General features: G+C 50.2%; 1 protein-coding gene across 1 annotated transcript in view; it reads right to left on the bottom strand.

The window, feature by feature from the left end:
• Nucleotides 1-21524, bottom strand: part of NRDC (nardilysin convertase) — a 1316087-nt gene that overhangs the window by 274835 nt on the left and 1019728 nt on the right. The window contains exon 21 of the mRNA XM_085602630.1: nucleotides 4044-4171. Within this exon, the coding sequence (XP_085458756.1) occupies nucleotides 4044-4171 (128 nt within the window). The remainder of the gene's footprint in view (nucleotides 1-4043; nucleotides 4172-21524) is intronic.

Raw genomic sequence — 21524 nt, 5'->3', positions numbered from 1 at the left:
ACGGTCCAGGTGACATAAATGTTCTTCTAGGCATCATCAAAGAACTTTGTGGTGGTAGAGAGTGCCAGGGGGCTGCTGGAACTGGAAACACAGGAGGCTTTGGAAGGAGTTGCAGAGGTTCAAATTGGTCTTGAACCGGGTCACCAGCTGGAATGATAATTCTTGGAACAAGTAAAGGGTTAGGAATTTCCACAGAAAGACCATCGCATGATAAAAATAAAGAAAACTGATGCTGAAGAAATTATCGATGTTGTTTGCCGATTTGCAACAGAGCCATGAACTCAGAGTTCTTTCGCTACCTGGAAGTTAGACACGCACTACAGTCGAATCTACCAAAAGACGCCTCCCTGTCGGACGCTTCTTAGATGGTTACTTACCGGACGGGGCTATCTCATTGACATACAAAAAGCTGGTTAACAACACACCGGATCCCCTGACACTCCCTAAGACAGCGCTGGGAGGGAGATGGGCTGGAGATAGATGATGAGGAGTGGCAGGAGGCTGCCATCTCTTCTGGATTACGTTTGGTCCAGCTAAAGATCCTCCACAGGGTATATGTCTCTGGACCAACATTGGACAAAATGTGAAGGATGGAGGGTGGTGACTGCAGGCGTGGATGTGGGCAGCTTGGTTCATTTATGCACATAATTTGGGAGTGCCCCCTTGTCCAGTCCTATTGGTCACGAGTGCTCGAATGTATGAGTCGGGTGTTAGGAGTTGATATACGGCTGGAGGCCAAGAGATGCCTCTTGAAACTTTGGGAGCCCACGGACCTTAACAGTAGAGATAAGATATGGGCTACGCTTGACCAAATGATAGCTAAATGGAACGTAGCGCAGCTATGGGGAGCAAAGGAGCCGCCCAAGGTGTACTCCTGGAAAAACGACATGGACTGGTGCATGTTCAGAGAAAAACTGTATAGGTCTCCTGTGGGTGTCTCAAAAAATGGTTCTCCATAGGGAACAAATGGAATAACTATCGCGGATGTATCTGTGCTCCCCCCTTGGACCCGGTTACAGACGACCAACTTACGCCATAGTTTTTGTTGTTACTCAGTGTCATTTGTATGCTTGTATCCATGTACGCTCCAGACTCGAAGCATGTACTCAATTTCAGTACCCTGTAACGTTGACTTTTGTTGGTTAATAACAAGAAAAACAAAAAAAAGAAAATATCAAAAGAACAAGCTAAAACCTAAATACTGACATACATCTTGAAGAACAAGCATTGGCATAGCCAATAAGTCTCGCCTTTGGGACCTATTAAGTGGTTAGCCGTGCAACAGTTGATGTTGTTGCACTAAGGATATTGTGCTGCAGAACTAAATACTTATAAAGGTCCCAAAGGCGAGACCTATTGGCTACGCCAATGCTTGTTTACGATACAGCGATGTACCTCCGCAGGGTCTTTATAAATAAATTAAATAGTGCACTTATTATTTGCAGCTTTAAGAGGCCTAAAGGTTTGGGTGGTGATAGGCTCCTTTGTCAGGCCCGGCAGACACGGGGGCAGAGAAAAACATTTTGAATTGGGGACAGGGAGGGAAGTGGAAGAGGCAAGATAGAGAGAAGGCAGAGGGAAAGATGATCAGGGAAGCATAAAGAAAGGATGAGATAGAGAAATGGTAAAAGAAAGGTGGAGATGGGTGGAAAAGGCACAACAGGCAGACAGAGAATACAGGAAAGAAGAGGGAGAAACCAGGTGGAAGTAAAAAAGGGAGAAGGAGAGAAGAAAGAAGCTGAGGCAATGAGAGGGTGCAGGAGCCATCATTAGCACATACACACATGAAGCAGTCACTCTATGGTAGTGTGCAGGGTGATCGCTATGCAGATAAACATGTAGTGTGAGCCACCACAACTGACTCTGGACAATCACAAAAAAAGTCTCGTGATGATCTGTGCAAGGAACGTGTTATACGCATGTGCAGTGCAGAGCAGCACTACAATACAGCGATGTATCTCCGCAGGGTTATAATAAATATATTAAATAGTGTACTTATTATTTGCAGTTTTAAGAGGCCCAAAGGTTTGGACGATGATAGGCTCCTTTGTCAGGCACGGCAGACACGGGGGCAGAGAAAGACATTTTGAATTCGGGACAGGGAGGTGGAAGAGGCAACATAGAGAGAAGACAGAGGGAAAGAGGAGCAGGAAGCATAAAGAAAGGATGAGATAGAGAAATGGTAAAATAAAGGTGTAGATAGGAAGAAAAGGCACGACAGGCAGAGAGAAAATACAGGAAAGAAGAGAGAGCAACCAGGTGGAAGTAAAAAAGGGAGAAGGAGAGAAGAAAGAGGCTGAGGCTTAGAGAGAGGTGAGGGCAACGGGCCGAGGCAGAGTAGGAGACAGAAAGTTGAGAGCAGAGGCAGTAGAATGGGAGGGGGAGATATGGAGAAAGAGCGCGAGACAAAGAGAGAGAGCGAATGAGAAGGGAAGCTTTGTTATGGAGGGAAAGAGAGAGAGTGAATGAGAGAGGGATGAGGTTACCAGGGCGCTAATGGCGTGTGTGTCCTGGAAGCACTTAGAACGCTAGGGTTCAGGTCTTCAAACCTCCAATGAGAGGGTGCGGGAGCCATCATCAGCACATACACACAGGAAGCAGTCACTCTATGGTAGTGTGCAGCGTGATCGCTATGTAGATAAACATGTAGTGTGAGCCACCACAACTGACTCTGGACAATTACAAGTCTCGTGATGATCTGTGCAAGGAACGTGTTTTGCGCATGTACAGTGCAGAGCAGCCTAACGTGTGAGTTTATAAAATTTCAAAAAGTTGTTTAATTCATTTTCCGTCTCTATATTGTTTTAGTTATATCACTTGCCTCTGCAAAATGCCACATTGAAGCGTGATGAAAAGAAGGGCCCGTGTTTGAAGTAGATAAGATACATTAAATTGAGTGTTCATTCAGGCTCCCTTTTGTTGCAGGACAACAAACATCTCCAGTGAACAAGCATTGGCCGCGCGACCGTGAAAGTAACGTGGCCGCGCAGCCGCGAAAGTGATGGCAGGGACGCGCTCGGTGGTGGGGGAGGGGCAGAGCGAGGCGCTTGGGAGAGCAAGGCTTAATGAGCCATGAAAGCCACATGGCAGCTGTGCACATGCACGCACTTGTGACCGCAAGCTTGAGGCCAGGGAAAGATTGTGGTAGCACTTTGAAAAGCCACTAACTAAATGTCTTGCAGAGCAGCGCATGCGCTGGCTCAGCGAGACCTAAAAACTGGATAATAAATCCCCAAAGTGTTCTGAGATCCTCTTAGCACCAGCAGAAAAGAACATAAGAGTGGCTGTGAGCCAAACTGCCACTACAGTGCTTGCTGGGACAGGCATGCTGCTGGATTCTTAAAGAAACAGTGCACTCTATGGGTCTCTGACTCTGTGACCTGAGAGGCACCTTTTCCCTGAAATTTTCCCTAACAAAGAGCGATAGTAAAAGCTTATTTATGCTACTGTTGAAGACATTTTCAGCTAGGTGCTGCAATTAGGTCTTCAGGCCTTTTTAAAAATGCTGGAAGAGCTGTTCTGCCTTGATATTGGAGGTAGTGCCACCACTGTTTATCAATGAGGTGTCTACCTCCAACTACAGTTTTACTCGAATATATGAAGAAAGTGTTCAGAGTTGCTGCGCATAAGCATAAATATTTTAAGTTCATGACTCAGAGTGAGGATCCAGCAATGCAAAAATAGAAATTGTACAAGAGAGAATACAAATAGCAAAATGTTGGATCTAGATTTATTCTTTTTCATTTTCAATGTTGTGCTGCTTCAGTCTTTTAAGAAAGAAAATATGCCAGAGGGCTTCAACAACCCTGTAACCAGGAGCAAAAAAAAGAGGTACTCATGAATCAGTTTTTCAGTACACTTATTCCCATTTAATAAAACTGCTTACCATCATATTGTGCGGAAGAAGACCAGACAATATTGGAGAGATTTAGATTTAGCATCCATTTCTGGAAAACACAGTGCCCTAGAATCTGAATCTCAGTGAGACAAGTCCACTGTAAAGTAGGTAATCATGGTTACAAACGTTTTTTGGAAGTACTCACTTTGCCAGCTTCTCGTGTTTGATGAGGATATTAAAGTAAGTCTTCTTCAGCTGTTCCGTTATCATATTATACACATCAGGTGTAGAAGTGAAATTAGCTAGATGGCTAATTATGAGCTTAAACAGCAGCTGCAAACAAAAAACATACTTTCGATTCATTGTGCACAAATTTTGCAGGTTAGTTTTTCCATCTTACAGCAAAATCACTGACTGTCTTAACATAGAGGTAGTCTACAAAAAACATCTTTAAATAGAATCACATGCACCTTTGAAGTAAGCAGTTGAGCAGTAACCATAAAGTGGCCAAACTGGTAACAAAATAAGTCTGGGGATATACAGATTTGGAAGAGGTTATTGTAGTGTTCCTTTGCTGTTCCGTGGTCTCGGAATGTTCCTGCATTCTTGGCCACTTAGGTTCTATACAGGGCGGTTGTCAGATTGTATGACATCCGACTGGAGTGGTTGTTAAGCTGTCTTCTCTACAATAAAATCTACTTGACAGCATATGCTACGTCTGGAATTGATTACTTCAGTTATCACTCGCATACTATTTTGTGGGAAATGCTCTCAGTTCACTGACCTACTCTCACCTTTTTATTAGCTTGGGGTAAAGACCCCTCTGCTTACTAATACTCAGCTGACAGATGCTTGCTGTCCTTTTTTTGAAGCAGAACTTTCTCAGACAGGTAGAGCAGCCAGGCTTCTACCATGCCCCATTTCCACCATGGCTTCATATATGAGGAATTTTGCTTACGTGACTCCAAACACGGGGCAGATGGCAGATGCTATTAAATGAGTTTGTTGAAGGCAGCACTGCACTTCCACCAAAGGAGCACAACACTGTGGATCGGCAAGCGGTAGACCAGAACAGTATGGACTGCGCTCAATCTATGTTGAAGGTTCAGCAGGGTTCATCTGAGAGCCATTCGGAGACAAGCATGGCATGTAAATGTATGTAATTGAGGCGTGGGTGCGATTAAGAGTTGTATCCATCAGCGGAGGTATGGAAAAGTTGTTTAGGATGAGCTCATTGCATGTAAACAGAGTGACTAGCTTGAATAAATGAATGACAATGGAATAGTACACTGCCCTTAAGGTCTATGCGGTAGTTAATGGGAGTTTAGATTTTGCTAAAAAATGACCATTTGTAGATGCATAAAAGTTTAGATTTTCAAACATCTGTATTAAAATTGAATTGTCCCAATATGTTTTGGAAGAAGATAAAGTTTCCTTTATAGGGACTCCACCACTACTAGTGTTTAGGCTTTCCCTCATCCGCAACCTGCAAATAACCTGAAAGGTCCTCAGAGGATAAACAGCTACTTGTCAATACACTACTTTGAGAGGCTGGTACTTCACTTGTGAGCACATTAATGTAGCTATGCCTCTCATGCACACTTGTACCGTCACTGGCTATCTCTTACCAAAAGAGCCTATAGTGCAGATTGCTTGGATTAATGTCAGAGGTGTAGATAGTAGGTACTGGGAAAGATTGAGAGTCTAAATGACTGGGAGCAACAAGGTCAACGAAAAGGTACCATAAATACTCATGAGTCTCAGCAGTCTTCTATTCTCAATCTGGGGGTAGACAGTCTGAAAAAGTAGGAACGGTAAAAGGAGATAAAGCAACAGTAAACAGCCAATCGTATAAACAATCAGGTTTCTTATTGTACAAACTCCACAGTAGTACAGAATAAAGCATTTTTATCGTAACGCTTGCAAAAGTAAGCAGAGTGGCATCCATCGTTTCCAAACTGTGCATAGTCAATAGTGGTATGCCTGGGAATGCAACAGACACCTCCTTCCTTCCAGCAAAAGGGGCACAGACATCTGACAAAAGGGATTCACACGGCAAGGATATCAATCAGATAAACTCCAGGTAATCAATCGGATGACGGGGGAATGAATATGTTTTTCCTGCATCACAATCACTGCGAAACTAAAACGTTGGCCAGGAGAATACAAAAAGAAATGAAGCGTTAAACTCAGTTTTGGGGCCCCAAGGTTGTTCAAAGGCAAGCAGGAGCTACCGGGCCACACCCGCCTGGGTTGAGACTGTCTGCAACTTCCTGGTGTCCATCCCACATTTTTGCAAAACTCTAATACATTTTCAGTAAAATTAAAACACAGCTGTATATTGTTAGCAAACATTGTATCACGGTTGTGCTCTTATAACAGTCTGGTCACAGGACATCCGAATAATGACTCCGATATAAGTCATACATTGTGTATAGCAAAGGCCGCCCCCGAAGGCGGCTCGAGGGCCGGCCCCATAATGGCCGCCAGAGCCCAACAAGTAACGGAACTTGTTCTCGCCAGCGAGAAGCGCCGCCAGGCGAAACGCCCTGAGGCCCCCGCCCCCCTTCCAAGAACAACAGGAAAAGAGGAAGGGGGGATATAGGACGACGCTTCCCCTGGGGCAGCCCACTTGCACATCATGGGAGCTGGGGGAGCGTCACCAACGATTTTCAAATAGCCGCTTTTCCCGCGGCTGCCCTCTCCACCGTCGGGACCCAGGAAACAGCGAAGAAGGACCCCCCAGCCAGCAGAAAGAACAAGGAATCCAGCTACCATGAGAGAGGTGCAGGGAGTCGGAGGGCTGCGTGGCCCACGCTGGGGCATGGCAGGACGGAATGGACCGAGGTAGAGAGACGCGGTAGCGACCCCCCAGCTCCCCAAGCAGCAGGCGAAAACTATGAGGTTCTGGGCGCCGAGAGCAGTCGCAGGGTAAGGGCTCAAGCAGCGGGGGAGCGGATGCGGCTGGCTTTAAAATAGCTCAGTGGTTGAGCACCCGCTTCAGAGATAGGCGTGTGTCCCGCAGGGCACAGCTTTCAATCCCGCATTGGGGAGGGTTATCCATTCATCTTGCTGAGATTAGTAAAATGAGCTTCAGTGAGTACAGTAATAACATTATTTTGTACGTCGGCTAGACTGCCGACTTTGGTGCTGGAAACCAGAGTTCGACCCTCGGGGTCGCGTCCACATCCTGTGATTCTGGGCAAATCACTTAATCTCCCCGTGCCTGAATGTGCAACGTAACCGGCGCTCATGTAAAGCGCTCCAATACCTTCGGGTCGAGTTTGCGCTATATAAAATCGGCAAAAAAAAAAAAAAAGTTTTTTAGGAGTTAGGTAGAGTAACCCATAGTAACAGCGGTTGTTGCTGTAGGCTGGAAGCCCAGCGTCTAAGGGCTGGACTAACGCCTCATAACGCCAACACCACGGCGGGTGCCACCACCTCAATTTACCCCGTAATAGAAATACGAGAAGCGTAAATCAGGCTGGTAGGATGGCTCAGTGGGTGACGGGTTTGCGCAATGTCCGCAAAAGGCGTAGGATCCAGTATAAAATAAATAAGAAGAAGCCAAAAATGCCAGGGAAGTGTATCCTGGTAATTAAGTGAGCTCTGAGGGTTGCGAATGCCGGGCTGGGCAATGCGCTTAATCTCGCCATGCCTAACGAAAAATGAATGTGTCCTTAACTGGTCACGAAACCCTCGAAAATGTCTAACCCAACGCACAGTTACAAGATATTGTCTGTACCATTAATTTTGGAGACAATAATAATAAATAGCTCTTAAACACAGTGAATTTTCGTCCTCTGGGAACAGGGTGCATATCTCGCCAAATGCTGGCAAGAGTTTAAAAAAAAAAAAATAAATAAATAAATTTTTAAAAAACACAGGCGTGTGGCCTAATGGCTAGGGCAGCCCACTTTGAAACCGGGGATCCAGGTTCGAGTCTCGGCGTCTGCTCAAAACATCCTATGATTCTGGGCAATTCACGTTACATCCCCGTGCCAAAAAAATAAATGTGTCCTTTTCGTAAGATGGCATGTGTTCAGAGAAAGCGCTTTAATACCTTCGGGTCGGGCCTGCGCTATATAAAAGTGCCAGAAATAAAATAAATAAACAAAGATGTTTCGCAGACAGGGGTAGCATCGCCCACTATTTAAATCCTGTGCGGCCAAGTGGTGCACCACCTGTCAGGAAGTAGTAGCTGAATTAAGCAAGCGTGTGTTTGCCTATAATCGCTGTGCTTCACAGCCTTCTGGGGCCCGTGACAGAGTGAGGTTCCAGGAGTAGAACTAAGGAGGTGTGTCTTGCCTATCATCGCCGTGCTTACCAGCACTCTGGCGCCTGTAAAAGTGCGCCTTTCCAGCAGGTATGGATCAGGTACTCAGAAAGGGAGGACTGTGCTGAAGTTACACAGTGCTTTCATGGGAGCGCCAAGCCTGTATCACCAGGTATCACTGGGGCGATGCCAGAGCAGCCAAGGTGGGGAACTAACCCCTGTGAGCCTACTCTTCTTAGACGGATCTGGGTCAGGCCACATAAATGATAATCTGTGTGCGTTACGAGAACTACATTAGTTGGCTTCATAGAAGAGGAGTGGGGCGTTATGAGCGCAGTGGAAACAGAAGTACAGGCCCTGTATTATGAACGAAAACGTGACTTGGCTAATGTGGCTGACGGGCATTTGCCAGGGAAAATATTTAAATGTGATGTTGTTCAACGGAGAATCACTGATCTTTTGTAACACAGTAGTGTAGCCCTTCAGACAGAGATTTATGCAGGGTCACTACATTAACCTTATTGGTCAGTTAGTAAACGCTTCAGGGATCTCCAGGGCGGCGCGCAGGTTGTTCGTAGCTACGAGGCCTCGGGTTCAAGCCCCCCCCCCCCCTACACCACCCCCCAATAAAAAAAAAAAATCATGGCTCAGTATCCGGTGAGGCTAAAAAAAAAAAAAAAAAAAAACTATGCCCCACGCATAGCAGGTATGAGCAGTAGATTTGTATTTTTTTTTTTTTTGTATTTTGTAGTGAATTTGTAAGGCGCGCAGCTACCCGCAAGGGGTCTCCCGGCGCCAATAGATTCAAGAAATACCCATCAGAGATGTTGTGCAGAGAAAAGCCAAGTTTTAAGGTCTTTGCGGAATTTCATGAGAGACGGTTCCAGTTTCAGTGTGGTCGGGAGAGAGTTCCACAATCTGGGGGCGATGCAAGAAAAGGAACAACCACCCATTCTTGACAGTTTGAAACGGGGAATCACAAAATTGCCCTGTGAAGACGATCTGAGGGTGCGTGGAGGGGAATAAGGTTGGACCAGGGCCAAGATAGCCAGGGGCGCGCCCCTGCTTGATTTTGTGCAGGAAGCAAAGGGCCTTAAATTTAATCTGGTTTGTAATGCGGAGCCAGTGGAGGTCACTGAGAAAAGGGGAAATTGAAGATTTCCACGGGACCTTACAGAGGAGGCGAGCCGCAGAGTTCTGTACCAGCTGAAGTTTTCGCTGGAGCTCCTGGGTGATGCCAAGGTAAAGTGCATTGCCATAGTCCAGGCGAGAGGTGACTAAGGCCTGGACCACCTGGCGTCTGGATCCTATTGGGAGCATCCATAAGATTTTACGCAGCCATCCTAGGATAGAGAAGCATGTGGCCGCTACCTTTACCACCTGATGACGCATGGAGAGTGAATCATCCATAATGAAACCGAGATTGCGGGCCTGAGTCGCTGGAACAGGCAGAGGGCCCATTTCAGCCGGCCAGTGTGAAGGACCCCAAAGGTGCTTTTGCTTACCCAGAATGGGCACCTCCGTTTTATCTCCGTTCAGTTTCAGGAGATTCATCTGCATCCACTCTGCAACTCGCCCAAGTCCAATTTTAAGAGCGGAAGGAGAATTAGCAGTAACAGAAGAAAGAGAGAAGATAATCTGGGTGTCATCGGCGTATGAGTACAAGGAAAGACCAGAGTCTTCGACGATCGAGGCAAGGGGCTTCACGTAAATGTTGAAAAGCAGAGGGCTAAGTGAAGACCCCTGCGGAACCCCATGCGCCGATGCACGAACCGAGGAAGAGGAACAAGATGAGACAACCTGGAAGGTGCGATGGTCTAAAAACGAGGCCAGCCAATCAAGGGCAGGGCCAGACACCCCTGCAGATCTCAGTACTCTCAGAAGGATGGTGTGTGAGACCGTATCGAAAGCGGCGCTTAAATCTAAAAGAATAAGCGCCGTGGTCTGGCCGAGATCGAGATGCATACGAAGGTTCTCAGTAACCCCCAACAGAGTGGTTTCAGTGGAGAACTGGGCACGGAAGCCTGACTGGGAAGGATGTAGAAACCCAGTGGACTCCACATGAGAGGTGAGGTGCAGATTGATATGTCGCTCCAGGATCTTTGAAAACATGGGCAATAGGGAAATGGGCCGGAAGTTGGCAAGCGTTTTAGGATCAGCACCGGGTTTCTTCAAAAGTGGCGCAACCAGAGCCCTTTTCCATTCGTCTGGGACAATGGATTCCCGCAGGGAAGAATTGAGAAGCTCTTGAATAATTAGGAGAGCATCAGGAGAGAGTTGACGAAGGATGCTCAACGAAATGGGGTCCAAGGGAGAGCCTGAGTTGACCTTGGCGAGACAGACGGACAATGAGTTGGGGTCTAGCAGAGGCCATTTGGAAATAAGTGTGTCTTGGGCTGGTGGGATCGATAGAGCCCGGATGGAGGAGTTGGAAGAAGGTGCAGGGGAAGCAAGAGACAATGTATTGTAGATGGCTTCGACTTTGGATAAAAAGAAGTCGGCAATTTCATTGCATTCCGTTTCCCCTAGCGCGTGAGGCGTGGGGACAGTGTTAGAGCCAGCCAATTTCTTGACCATGGCGAAGAGGGCTTTTGGTCGATTTATGGCCTTTACAATCGACTGAGAGACAAACAGTGCTTTTGCTTTTCGGCAGGCTTGATGGTATTGCCTGAGTGCAGCACGATAGATTAATTTGTCAATTGGTGCATATGATTTCCGCCATAGCCTCTCCAGATGTTTACATTTGGATTTTGTGAGTTTTAAGGCATCGGTGAACCACGGGGCGGGAACAAGATGAGAGGTGGGTGGCCTGAGACATGGTGGGAGGTGATGATCTGTATTGGATGTAAGCCAATGCGAGACTTCCTGAGCCAGAGCAATGCACCCGAGATTGATATCTGGGCAACTGGCCGTCAAAGAGGCGTTAAAGGCCGCGATGTCAAGCCTAGACCAGGCTCTGAAATGGTTTCTCGTTTCGGGAAGAGGCAGGCACCTATTATAATCAGCGGGTAGAGTAAAATGGATGGCAAAATGGGCGGACCAGTCAAGGGGAAGGGCAGGGTGGGTGCAGTCAAACGGGATGTTAGAAAGGATAGGGTCAAGTAGGTGACCAGCCTGATGAGTGGGACCTTTATTAAGGAGTGTTAAGTTGATAGCTTCACAATCAGATAGAAAAGAGCCGCTCAGTCGATTCAGTGGGTCCTCTAGGTGGAGGTTTAGGTCTCCTAAGATTGTGAAGTTAGCTGCCTTCATGGCAAAGAGGGCAATGTGATCTGCGAATGAGGTTAGCCACTGTGTAGGTTTGTCGGGGGGACGGCAAATAAGTAAACCTGATAACGTTAATCGGGGAGAAACAACTAGCTTGAAGAGTGCAGCTTCACAGTAGGACAAAGGAACAGCATCCAGAGAGCCGAAATAAGTGTCTTTAAAAATGATCGCAATACCCCCACCTTTACCGGTAGCTCTGTCTTGCCTGACAATTACGTAACCGGGTGGCAAGGCACATGCAATGTCGGGACCGGAGGTCGCCTGAAGCCAGGTTTCCGTCAGGAACAAGGCATTTGGCTGGGTGGAGGACAGAAAATCAAAAATATGTTCACTGTGCTTGGGCAAGGATCGGCAATTAATGCTCCAGAACTTGTAGGGGGGAATAGATGGTATTGGAGGCAAGGTATGGCCAAAGAGGACGAGGTTACAATGCAAGCATCTCAAGGGCGCCGGGAGAGAGCAGTCCAAAAAAGTACATGAAGGGGAGGTAATATTAAAGCTATAGAGCTCCTCAGAGGAGCGGTTGGGATTTGAGCTTGCTGTTGTTTTACCACACACGTATCCTAAGAATATCGCAGTGAAAGATCACATAAGTACCCAGGTACATATAACTTAACTTAGAATACTCCGAGTTCTACTGAACCGGCTGTTGTAGTGTAACAGGGCTTAGCACACCCTGACTACAACTCTTAGCAAGGGATCAGTAGGTAAACCCATAGTGTAGGTAGGTGCAACACTTACACCTCACTAGAAAAGCATGTCGATCCACGGAGAGTCTTCGCAGACTCCCTTAGTGGTCAGTGACCCTCCACAGGTCGTGTCACGATATGCAACTCTTAGCTTCAAGGAGATGAGACAACTGTGTGCCTCCAGGAAGCTAAACCAGGGTTCTAACCCTACCATCGCAATACTGATAGGTCTCTTAGAGGCGTACGATGCTAGGAGGTCCTCTAACCCAGGTCCCCCCAGTGCAGATGGGAACATGCCTCCCTTAGAGGGAACCCTCGGTGACCCAGACCTCGACCTCCACACAGAGGAGGAGGACGAGGACGAGTTATCGGGAGACGAGGCAGACAAAGGTCCAGTGGTAGTCGGCAGGCTTACAAGGACCAACCTAAGCAGGCATGAGAACGGAACTGGGGGAGCCCCGGGCCCACGCTCAAGCAGGCTTAACCTTGGGAACGGACGAGCTAGGTCTCTCTCCAGAGGCTCTGGCAGATCGGTTCATACACATGTCTCTCAGGCACCCTCTCAGAGAGGAATGACTTCCCCTCAGAGGAGGGAGCATGAAGCGAAGATGCGGGAGGTCAATCTAAGGATCGAGCGGGAAGAACTTGCCCTCGCCAAAGAAAGACTTGCCTTAGCCCGAGAGCAGAAATTAAGTGGGTTAGATCCCACTGGTGGCAGCGTTCTCAATAGAGAGAAAGACAGGGGTATAGACACTAGACACCTGAGTAAAATAGTGCCCCCCTTTAAACAAGGGGACGACATCCACAAGTGGATAACTGCCTTGGAGAGGGCCTGCACTGTCCAGTGCGTCCCCCCAAGTCAGTGGGCAGCTATACTGTGGCTTTCCTTTGAAGGTAAAGGAAGGGACAAGCTCCTCACTACAAGAGCTGAGGATGCTAACAACTACCAAGTCCTGAAGAACACACTGATTGATGGGTTCGGCTTAACCACGGAACAGTACCGGGTGCTGTTCCGGGACACCCAGAAAATTCAGTCTCAGGATTGGGCTGACTTTGTCGATTGTGCCACTAAGGCTTTGGAAGGCTGGTTGCTGGGTAGCAAGGTTACTGATTACACAGGATTGTACAATCTTATCATGCGAGAACAGATTTTAAACAACTGTCAGAACCAATTGTTGCTTCAGCACCTTGTCGACTCGGATCTGACCTCTCCCCAAGAATTTGGAAAGAAGGCGGACAGATGGGTCAGAACAAGGGTCAAGCAGAACCAGAATCAGAACCAGGGTGGTCAGAAGAAAGCAGACCAAAAGGGTAACAAGAACGAACAAAATGACCAGAAGTCTTCGACAGGCCCCCAACAAACCAAAGAGGGTGGGGGTCAGGCTTCACAGAAGAAGAAGACTCAAGAAGGCCAGTCAAAAAGGTGGTGCCAATACTGTAAAAGTAAGACTCACTGGTTTAGTGAGTGCACCAAGAAAGGAGGGCAAACTCCTACCACTGCAGCCCCTAAGGCACCTGCGCCCCCTAGTACAGTCAGCAGTGGTAGTGCGCCTCCCAAGGCATTAGTTGGGTTAACCTTGGGAACCGAGGGGAGTGACGACTTAGTCGGCACGCTCACTCAGGCCGTCCTTGTCTGTACAGGGGATATGGATATGTCCCCTGATGCCAGTCCCAATACTTTGGGCAAATACAGACAGACACCTTTGATAAATGGAAGAGTGGCTCAGGCCTACAGGGACACGTGTGCCAGTGTCACCATGGTGACGCCTAACTTCGTGGACCCTGGACAGATCATGCTAGGTACCAGTTACCTAGTGACCAATGCCAGCAACGTCACTACCAATCACAGTATGGCAGTTGTTGATTTCTCCTGGGGAGGGGTAAGTGGCCCGAAAAAGGTTGTGGTTAGTTCAGACCTCCCCGTAGAATGTCTGTTGGGCAATGATTTGGAAACGTCACAATGGTCAGAAGTGGAGCAGAGGACTCACATGGAAATGTTAGGTTTGCCAGCACATGTCCTTGCTGTGACCAGGTCACAGGCCAAAAGATGCCCCACTGAACAGGTGCTGGATCCTGGAAGAACGGACCAGACACCTTCCAAGAAAAGGAGCAGTAAGGGTAAGGCTTCGCCTTCCCCCTTGCCCCAGGTCGTGGATCAAGTCTCCGAGGAGGCTGACCTTAAAGAACTGAGGGAAACTGAGCCGCAAGAGCTTGAACCTGGTCAGGTTGAGTTTCTGGGCTCAGGGGGACCCTCCAGGGAAGACCTGGGGAAGGCACAGTTAGACTGCCCCTCACTTGAACCCCTCAGACAGCAGGCCGCTGCTGAGGCTGCAGGGAACGCCACAGGTACCCACAAAGTGTACTGGGACGATGGACTCCTGTACTCTGAGGCAAGAGACCCCAAACCTGGTGCGACCAGGAGGCTGGTCATCCCCTTGTCTCTGAGAGGTTTCCTTCTCACCTTGGCCCACGAGATTCCCCTTGCAGGTCACTTAGGCCAGAATAAGACTTGGGACAGAATTGTTCCACACTTTCACTGGCCCCACATGTCCGAAGATACGAAGGAGTTTTGCCGCTCCTGTGTCACTTGCCAAGCCAGTGGTAAGTCAGGTGGCACGACAAAGGCCCCCCTCATACCACTACCAGTGGTGGGGGTACCCTTTGAACGAGTGGGGATCGACATTGTCGGACCAATGGAACCCCAGACAGCATCAGGGCACAAGTTTATACTGGTGGTGGTGGACCACGCCACCAGGTATCCTGAAGCTATTCCCCTTAGGACCACTACAGCCCCTGTGGTGGCACGGGCCCTACTTGGAGTGTTCTCCAGAGTGGGCTTCCCTAAGGAGGTCGTCTCAGACAGAGGTGCAAACTTCATGTCGGGATATCTGACTGCTATGTGGAAGGAATGTGGTGTCAACTACAAGTTCACCACACCCTATCACCCACAATGCAATGGGCTTGTTGAGAGATTCAACAGGACCCTAAAAGGGATGATTCACGGGCTACCTGAAAAGCTTCGGCGGAGATGGGATGTCCTGATACCCTGCCTCTTGTTCGCCTACAGAGAGGTCCCGCAGAAGGGGGTTGGCTACAGCCCTTTTGAACTTCTGTTCGGACATCCTGTAAGGGGACCCCTTTGTTTGGTAAAGGAAGGATGGGAGAGACCGCTCAGAAAGCCGGCATCAAACATTGTGGACTATGTGCTCGGTCTCCGCTCGCGGATGGCGGAGTACATGGAAAAGGCGTCTAAAAACCTGGAGGCGAGCCAAGAACTACAGAAAGCTTGGCACGACCAAAAGGCTGTCCTGACTGTGTACCAGCCTGGACAGAAGGTGTGGGTGCTGGAGCCAGTGGCCCCAGCAGCACTCAAAGACAAATGGTCTGGGCCCCACACGATCATTGAGCAAAAGGGAGAGGTCACCTACTTGGTAGACCTGGGAACTCCCCGGAGCCCCCACAGGGTGCTCCATGTAAACAGGCTCAAGGCATATGTCGACAGGGAGGGCATGGGCTTGCTCATGGCCACAGATGAGGGACAGGAGGAGGAGAGTGACCCTCTCCCAGACCTGCTCTCTCAGAACCCTGACGATGGATCAGTAGATGGTGTTGTCTTTTGTGGCAGCCTCTCTGGACATCAACAAGAGGATTGTAAACAGGTTCTTCAATCCTTTCGACATATGTTCTCTCTGACACCCAGTCAGACCAAGTGGTGTACCCATGAGGTCGACACTGGGGACAGTCTGCCCGTAAAGAGTAAAATCTATCGGCAACCTGATCATGTCAGAGACTGCATCAAGACAGAGGTGCAGAAAATGTTGGAGCTGGGAGTCATTGAACCCTCGGACAGCCCCTGGGCTAGTCCCGTAGTGCTCGTGCCGAAACCTCACACCCAGGGCGGTAAGAAAGAGATGAGGTTTTGCGTGGACTACAGGGGTCTCAATGCAGTCACTAAGACTGACGCCCACCCGATACCAAGAGCAGATGAACTTATCGACCAGTTGGCCTCGGCCAACTACTTAAGTACGTTTGACCTGACAGCTGGGTATTGGCAAGTCAGGTTAGCTGAGGAGGCCAAGCCCAAAACAGCATTTTCTACCCCGTGTGGGCATTATCAGTTCGTGGTAATGCCCTTTGGTTTGAAAAATGCACCTGCCACCTTCCAAAGGCTGGTGAATCGAGTTCTCACTGGTTTGGACGACTTCTGTGCGGCGTATCTGGACGATATCGCTGTCTTTAGCTCCACCTGGGAGGATCACCTGGTCCACCTGAGGAAAGTGTTAGAGGCCCTGCAGAAGGCAGGCCTCACTATCAAGGCCACCAAGTGCCAGATAGGGCAGACACAGGTTGTATACCTGGGCCACCTTGTAGGTGGAGGCCAGGTTCAACCATTGGAGAGCAAAATACAGGCCATCCAGGACTGGGCTCCTCCAACCACCCAGACTCAGGTTCGAGCTTTCTTGGGCCTGACTGGTTATTACCGGAAATTTGTCAGAAATTATGGATCCATTGTGACCCCGCTAAACGACCTGACAAGTAAAAAGATGCCAAAAAAAGTTCAGTGGACAGCAAGCTGTCAGAAGGCATTCGATGACCTAAGGCAGGCCATGTGCACAGCACCTATCCTAAAGAGTCCAGACTACTCCAAACCATTCATTGTCCAAACAGACGCTTCGGAGCTGGGTGTGGGAGCTGTTCTATCGCAACTGAATTTTGATGGTCATGACCAGCCCATAGCTTTTATTAGCAGGAGGCTGACCCCCAGAGAGAAGAATTGGTCAGCTATCGAGAGGGAGGCCTTTGCTGTGGTTTGGGCCCTGAAGAAGTTGAGGCCATACTTGTTTGGCACTCACTTCAAGATTCAGACCGACCATAAGCCCCTCTTGTGGCTAAATCAAATGAAGGGTGAAAACCCCAAACTACTTAGGTGGTCCATTTCCCTACAGGGGATGGACTTCACAGTGGAGCATAGACCTGGCACTGATCATGGCAATGCAGATGGGCTCTCCAGGTATTTCCACTTAGAGCAAGAAGACTCACCTGGTCAAGGTTAGCTTATTGTCCCAAAGTTTGGGGGGGGGTCATGTAGGAGAGTAGGGTCTGCAATCCTATGATCACCCAGATTTTTTGCTTTTGCTTCATTGGTTTACGACTTTCCCCGGCTGTGGGCCTGCCAATCAGACCCACAGCCTAGCTGTTCTCTCTCGAAATTATCACATGTACATTAGGTGCATCCACTAATTGGAACTGGGCCGCCTTGTCAGTCCCTGTCTCAGCATACCACAGGTATCCAGGGCATCGGTGTACCCAGGGCCTACCAGGGGCTGAAGCATGTATTATGCCACCCCTGGAATGGCCGCCCAAATCGGACACAACTGGCTGCACGACAGCTGGGGCCACGTGGTGTAATCACCCGTTGCTGTAGGTGTAGTATTCCTACACCTAAACCCTAAAAATGGACACATGGATTCCTATCAGTCACTCCTATAGCAGGCCTTATCAATCCTGAAGGCAGAGTGCAGGGAATCATGTGGCACGGTGCTCTGGCGCGAGCTGAGCCCGTCGACGGCTTGCGGAACCAAGTCCTAATAGCCGTTCCATGGTGACGCGGGCCAACTACTTTTAATGCAATTGCTAACTTTGGCCTCACCTATACATGTCGAGTAAGGTGTCATACGAATGGGAATACGAACCCCTCGCCAGCCCCGGCGACGGGGTTAGCATTCCCCCCTTTTAGAGGGACACGACATGGAAGTAACCTTGAACCCCGGTTAAAGTTGACTCAAGCCTCAGCATCACAAAATGGATGCTGCCACCAGACACAAGTCTGACCTCCTGCTGCTGGGGGACCTTCCAGCAAAGGGAGCTTGGACAAAGGGTTTCCTGTCGAGGACGGTGTTAGCACCATCCCAGACAGAGTTTGTGTATCCCAGGTAGGCAGGGCTGAAAGGAAGGTGATTGCCAGTGGCACCCCGGTGCTCACTGTGCATAGCCCGGCTCAAACCAGTTTCGGGGGCACACCAGCCCCTGAGCTGGCGCGAAGCCGGACAAAGGACAGGGGTGTAACCACCCCCCTCCTGGCTCCACCCATAGGTAGAACCTAGTCACGGGCCAGCCCCTTTTCTTAGAATAAAGGTAGGAGCGAGTCCCCTTCCCAAATTGGATAATCAGATAATCGGATAACTCCGAATCACGAACTACTTTCCACGAAAGGAACTCTTGACCATTTCTGAAGACTCTCCCTTGTGGCTAAGGAGTAGCCACCCTGCACCAGCAGGCACCATCTAAGCGCTTGCGGTTTGCTGTAAGTCTCTCCTACGGATCAAGACTGTCCAGCTCGACGAGACCCGAGTCCCTGCCATCTCTGACCTTTTACCTACCTCATCAGCCCAGCTGAGAGTCATAGGTGTGACGAGACCTGCGGGACCGGCTATCTTCAGAACCTGCACGACGCTTATCTAGCACGCCCACTGAGGGACCCTCGAGTGAGTGCACCTAGGGCTTGAGAAGCCCTAACCCTGAGCAGCTCCAGCATCGAAGTCTGCCTCCCCAGCATCCCCGAGATCTGCGTGGGGGCCCTTCCGCTCCTTGTTGTTCACCGCGTTGTTCGACCAGTTGCCGACCGGCTTGTGGCCCTCTTCACGACGCACCACGACTGTTTCAACAGAAGAGTACCACGGACCCTCCTGGTCCACTCCCGACGCCACCTTGACTCCCCCGCTTGGGTTGCCACTGCCAAGATCCGCTGCCCCTGCCTGGGCCCCGCATCATCGATAGCAGACACCTTCGTGGGACAGCTCGCCCTCCATCCTGGTCGCCGCCGCGCCTCCTGGTCCGAGGAACAGCCGAGTCCGACGTCACCCACTCACCTGGTCGAGGTGACTTCAGCCGGTACCCTCCTGGTACCCACACGATCGCTGGCTAGCGGTTGAGAACTGAGTCCCCTCTGCTTTCAGGTTTCCTCCATCACCGATCCAGGCTTGGATCGCTCCGAACATCGTCACTGGTCGCCTGCCAGCAACTTCTTCTTTCAGGCTCCTGAGACTACACGAGGACTCCCGACATCTTGCCGAACTTCACGCAGCCGCAGCCCCCGGGCTAGGTAACTCGAGCATCTCGGTGCTCCATCGCAGGTTCGCTCTACAAGTGTCCCGTTCCTTTTTCGTTTAGTCCCACTGATCGGATCACTCCGGAATCAGTACCTCCAGACTCTAACCATTCGCATTTCACTGTTAGTGTAGGTGGTTTCTCGTGCCCCTCGGGCATTTGTGTAAATTGTGCAACTGAAGTATTTTCCTAAGAGTTTTGTAGTGTGCTTAGCTCCCTGACTCATAAAGAGCCAGGGTAGTCTTGTTATAAATAAATACCCTTTTATTTTCATAACAACTTGTGTGGTGTCCTTTCACTTGGTGTTCAAGGGGTATATGTGATGGTAAACAGCTGGCTTAACACGCCCTCTAGAGTTTAGCCTAAAGACTGCTCGTATCCACGCTACTAGGATAGCTGGTCTAAAAGGTTGACTTACAACCAATCATCAATAAGGGTCGTTTGGAATGATACACAGTGTTCACTAGAATAGCGAGCACTACATATCAGGCCAACTTCTCACAACCTGCACGACACTTCCCCTGACAGAGGGAAGGAAGGCTTTCAGTGCAAGTTGGATCGCTCTCAACTCCAACAGGTTGATGTGGAGACGAGACTCCGCCGGAGACCAGAGGCCTCTGATCTCCGCTTCTCCCATATGGCCACCCCATCCCAGGAGGGACGCATCCGTCACTACGACATGCTCCGGTTGGGGAAGGGAGAGGCTCTTGCCCTTGACCCAATCGCGGTCCGTGAGCCACCACTGAAACTGCCGTGCAGTGCCCTCCGAGATCAAGACATGGTCGGACAGGTTGCCGTGATGCTGGGCCCACTGAAACTTCAGGTCCCACTGCAGAGCCCGCATGCGCCGCCTGGCGTGATGCACTAGTAGGATGCAGGAGGCCATCAGCCCCAGAAGCCGCAACACTAGCCTGACCGAAACCTAGAATAGAGGCCGAAAGATGGGAATCAGGGCCTGAATATCCTGGACCCGCTGTTCCGGCGGATAGACCCGGAACTGCGCCGAATCGAGAACCGCTCCGATGAAGAGGAGCTTCTGAGAGGGACTAAAGTGTGACTTCGGCACGTTGATGGAAAATCCCAGCAAATGCAGGAGATCCGCGGTAGTCTGGAGGTGGGAGACGACTGTCTGGGGCGAGCCCGCCTTCAACAACCAGTCGTCGAGATAGGGGAAGACTGGAACCCCTGATCTGCGCAGATGAGCTGCGACCACCGCCATCACTTTCGTGAACACCCGAGGGGCACTGGTGAGGCCGAAGGGGAGCACGGTAAACTGAAAGTGCTCTTGGCCCACCGTGAACCGCAGGTAACGCAGGTGGGCCGGCAGGACGGGGATGTGGAAATATGCGTCCTGCAAGTCCAACGCTACCATCCAGTCTCCGGGGTCTAGGGCAGCTAGAACCTGAGCCAAAGTTAACATCTTGAACCTTTCCTTCCGGAGGAAGGCATTGACGTTCCGGAGGTCCAAGTTAGGGCGTAGGCCCCCTTTGCCCTTCTTGGGAACCAGAAAGTAGTGGGAATAACAACCACGACTCACTTCTGGGCTCGGAACGCGCTTGACGGCCCCCTTGGCCAGGAGGGCCGAAACTTCCTCGTGGAGAAGATTCAAATGATCCCCCGAGATACGGTGGTGCTGCGGTGGTGCTGCGGTGGCATGGCTGGAGGGGTCGTCTCGAAGGGGAGGGAGTAGCCCCTTCGGACGATTTGCAGCACCCACCTGTCTGATGTGATGGACCGCCAGTGGAGCAGGTGATGGCGTGGAATGGGCCTGAAAGCTCGGACTAGGAAGGCTTTGAGGCGGATGCTGCCGGGGTGGATGTGGGCTGACCGCGTCGTCCTCCAGAACCGCCTCGGCGGAAACCACGTCCGCGACCGCACGCAGGTTGGTTCTGCGGCTGGTGGCTAGGCGCACGTGAGGAGGCACCCCTTCCTTGGCCACGAAAGGGGCGAAAGGCGGAAGTTTGCGACCGCGGGGCCGAGAGGCCCAAGGACTTGGCCGTAGCCCGGGAGTCCTTAAAGGGATTCAGCGCACTGTCCGCTTTCTCGCCGAAAAGGCGAGTGCCATCAAAGGGCATGTCCATGAGGGTGCTCTGGACATCACCCGAAAAGGATGTGGACCGCAGCCAGGCGTGACGTCTAAGCGCCACTGAGGTAGAAATCGCCCTACCCAGCGAGTCCGTAGTGTCAAGCCCACATCGGATAGCATGTCGCGCTACATCCCTCCCACCGGCCAGAGCCTGGGTAAGTCGTGTCTGGACCTCCTCCGGACACAGGGGCAGCACGTCCTCCACCGTATCCCACAGAGAGTGGGAATAACGGTCCAAGAGGCAGGCGGTGTTCAAAGACC

This window comes from Triturus cristatus, chromosome 4_2 (genome assembly GCF_964204655.1).
Source record: "Triturus cristatus chromosome 4_2, aTriCri1.1, whole genome shotgun sequence".
NCBI lineage: Eukaryota > Metazoa > Chordata > Amphibia > Caudata > Salamandridae > Triturus > Triturus cristatus.
This window is presented reverse-complemented; position numbering and strand designations above follow the sequence as displayed.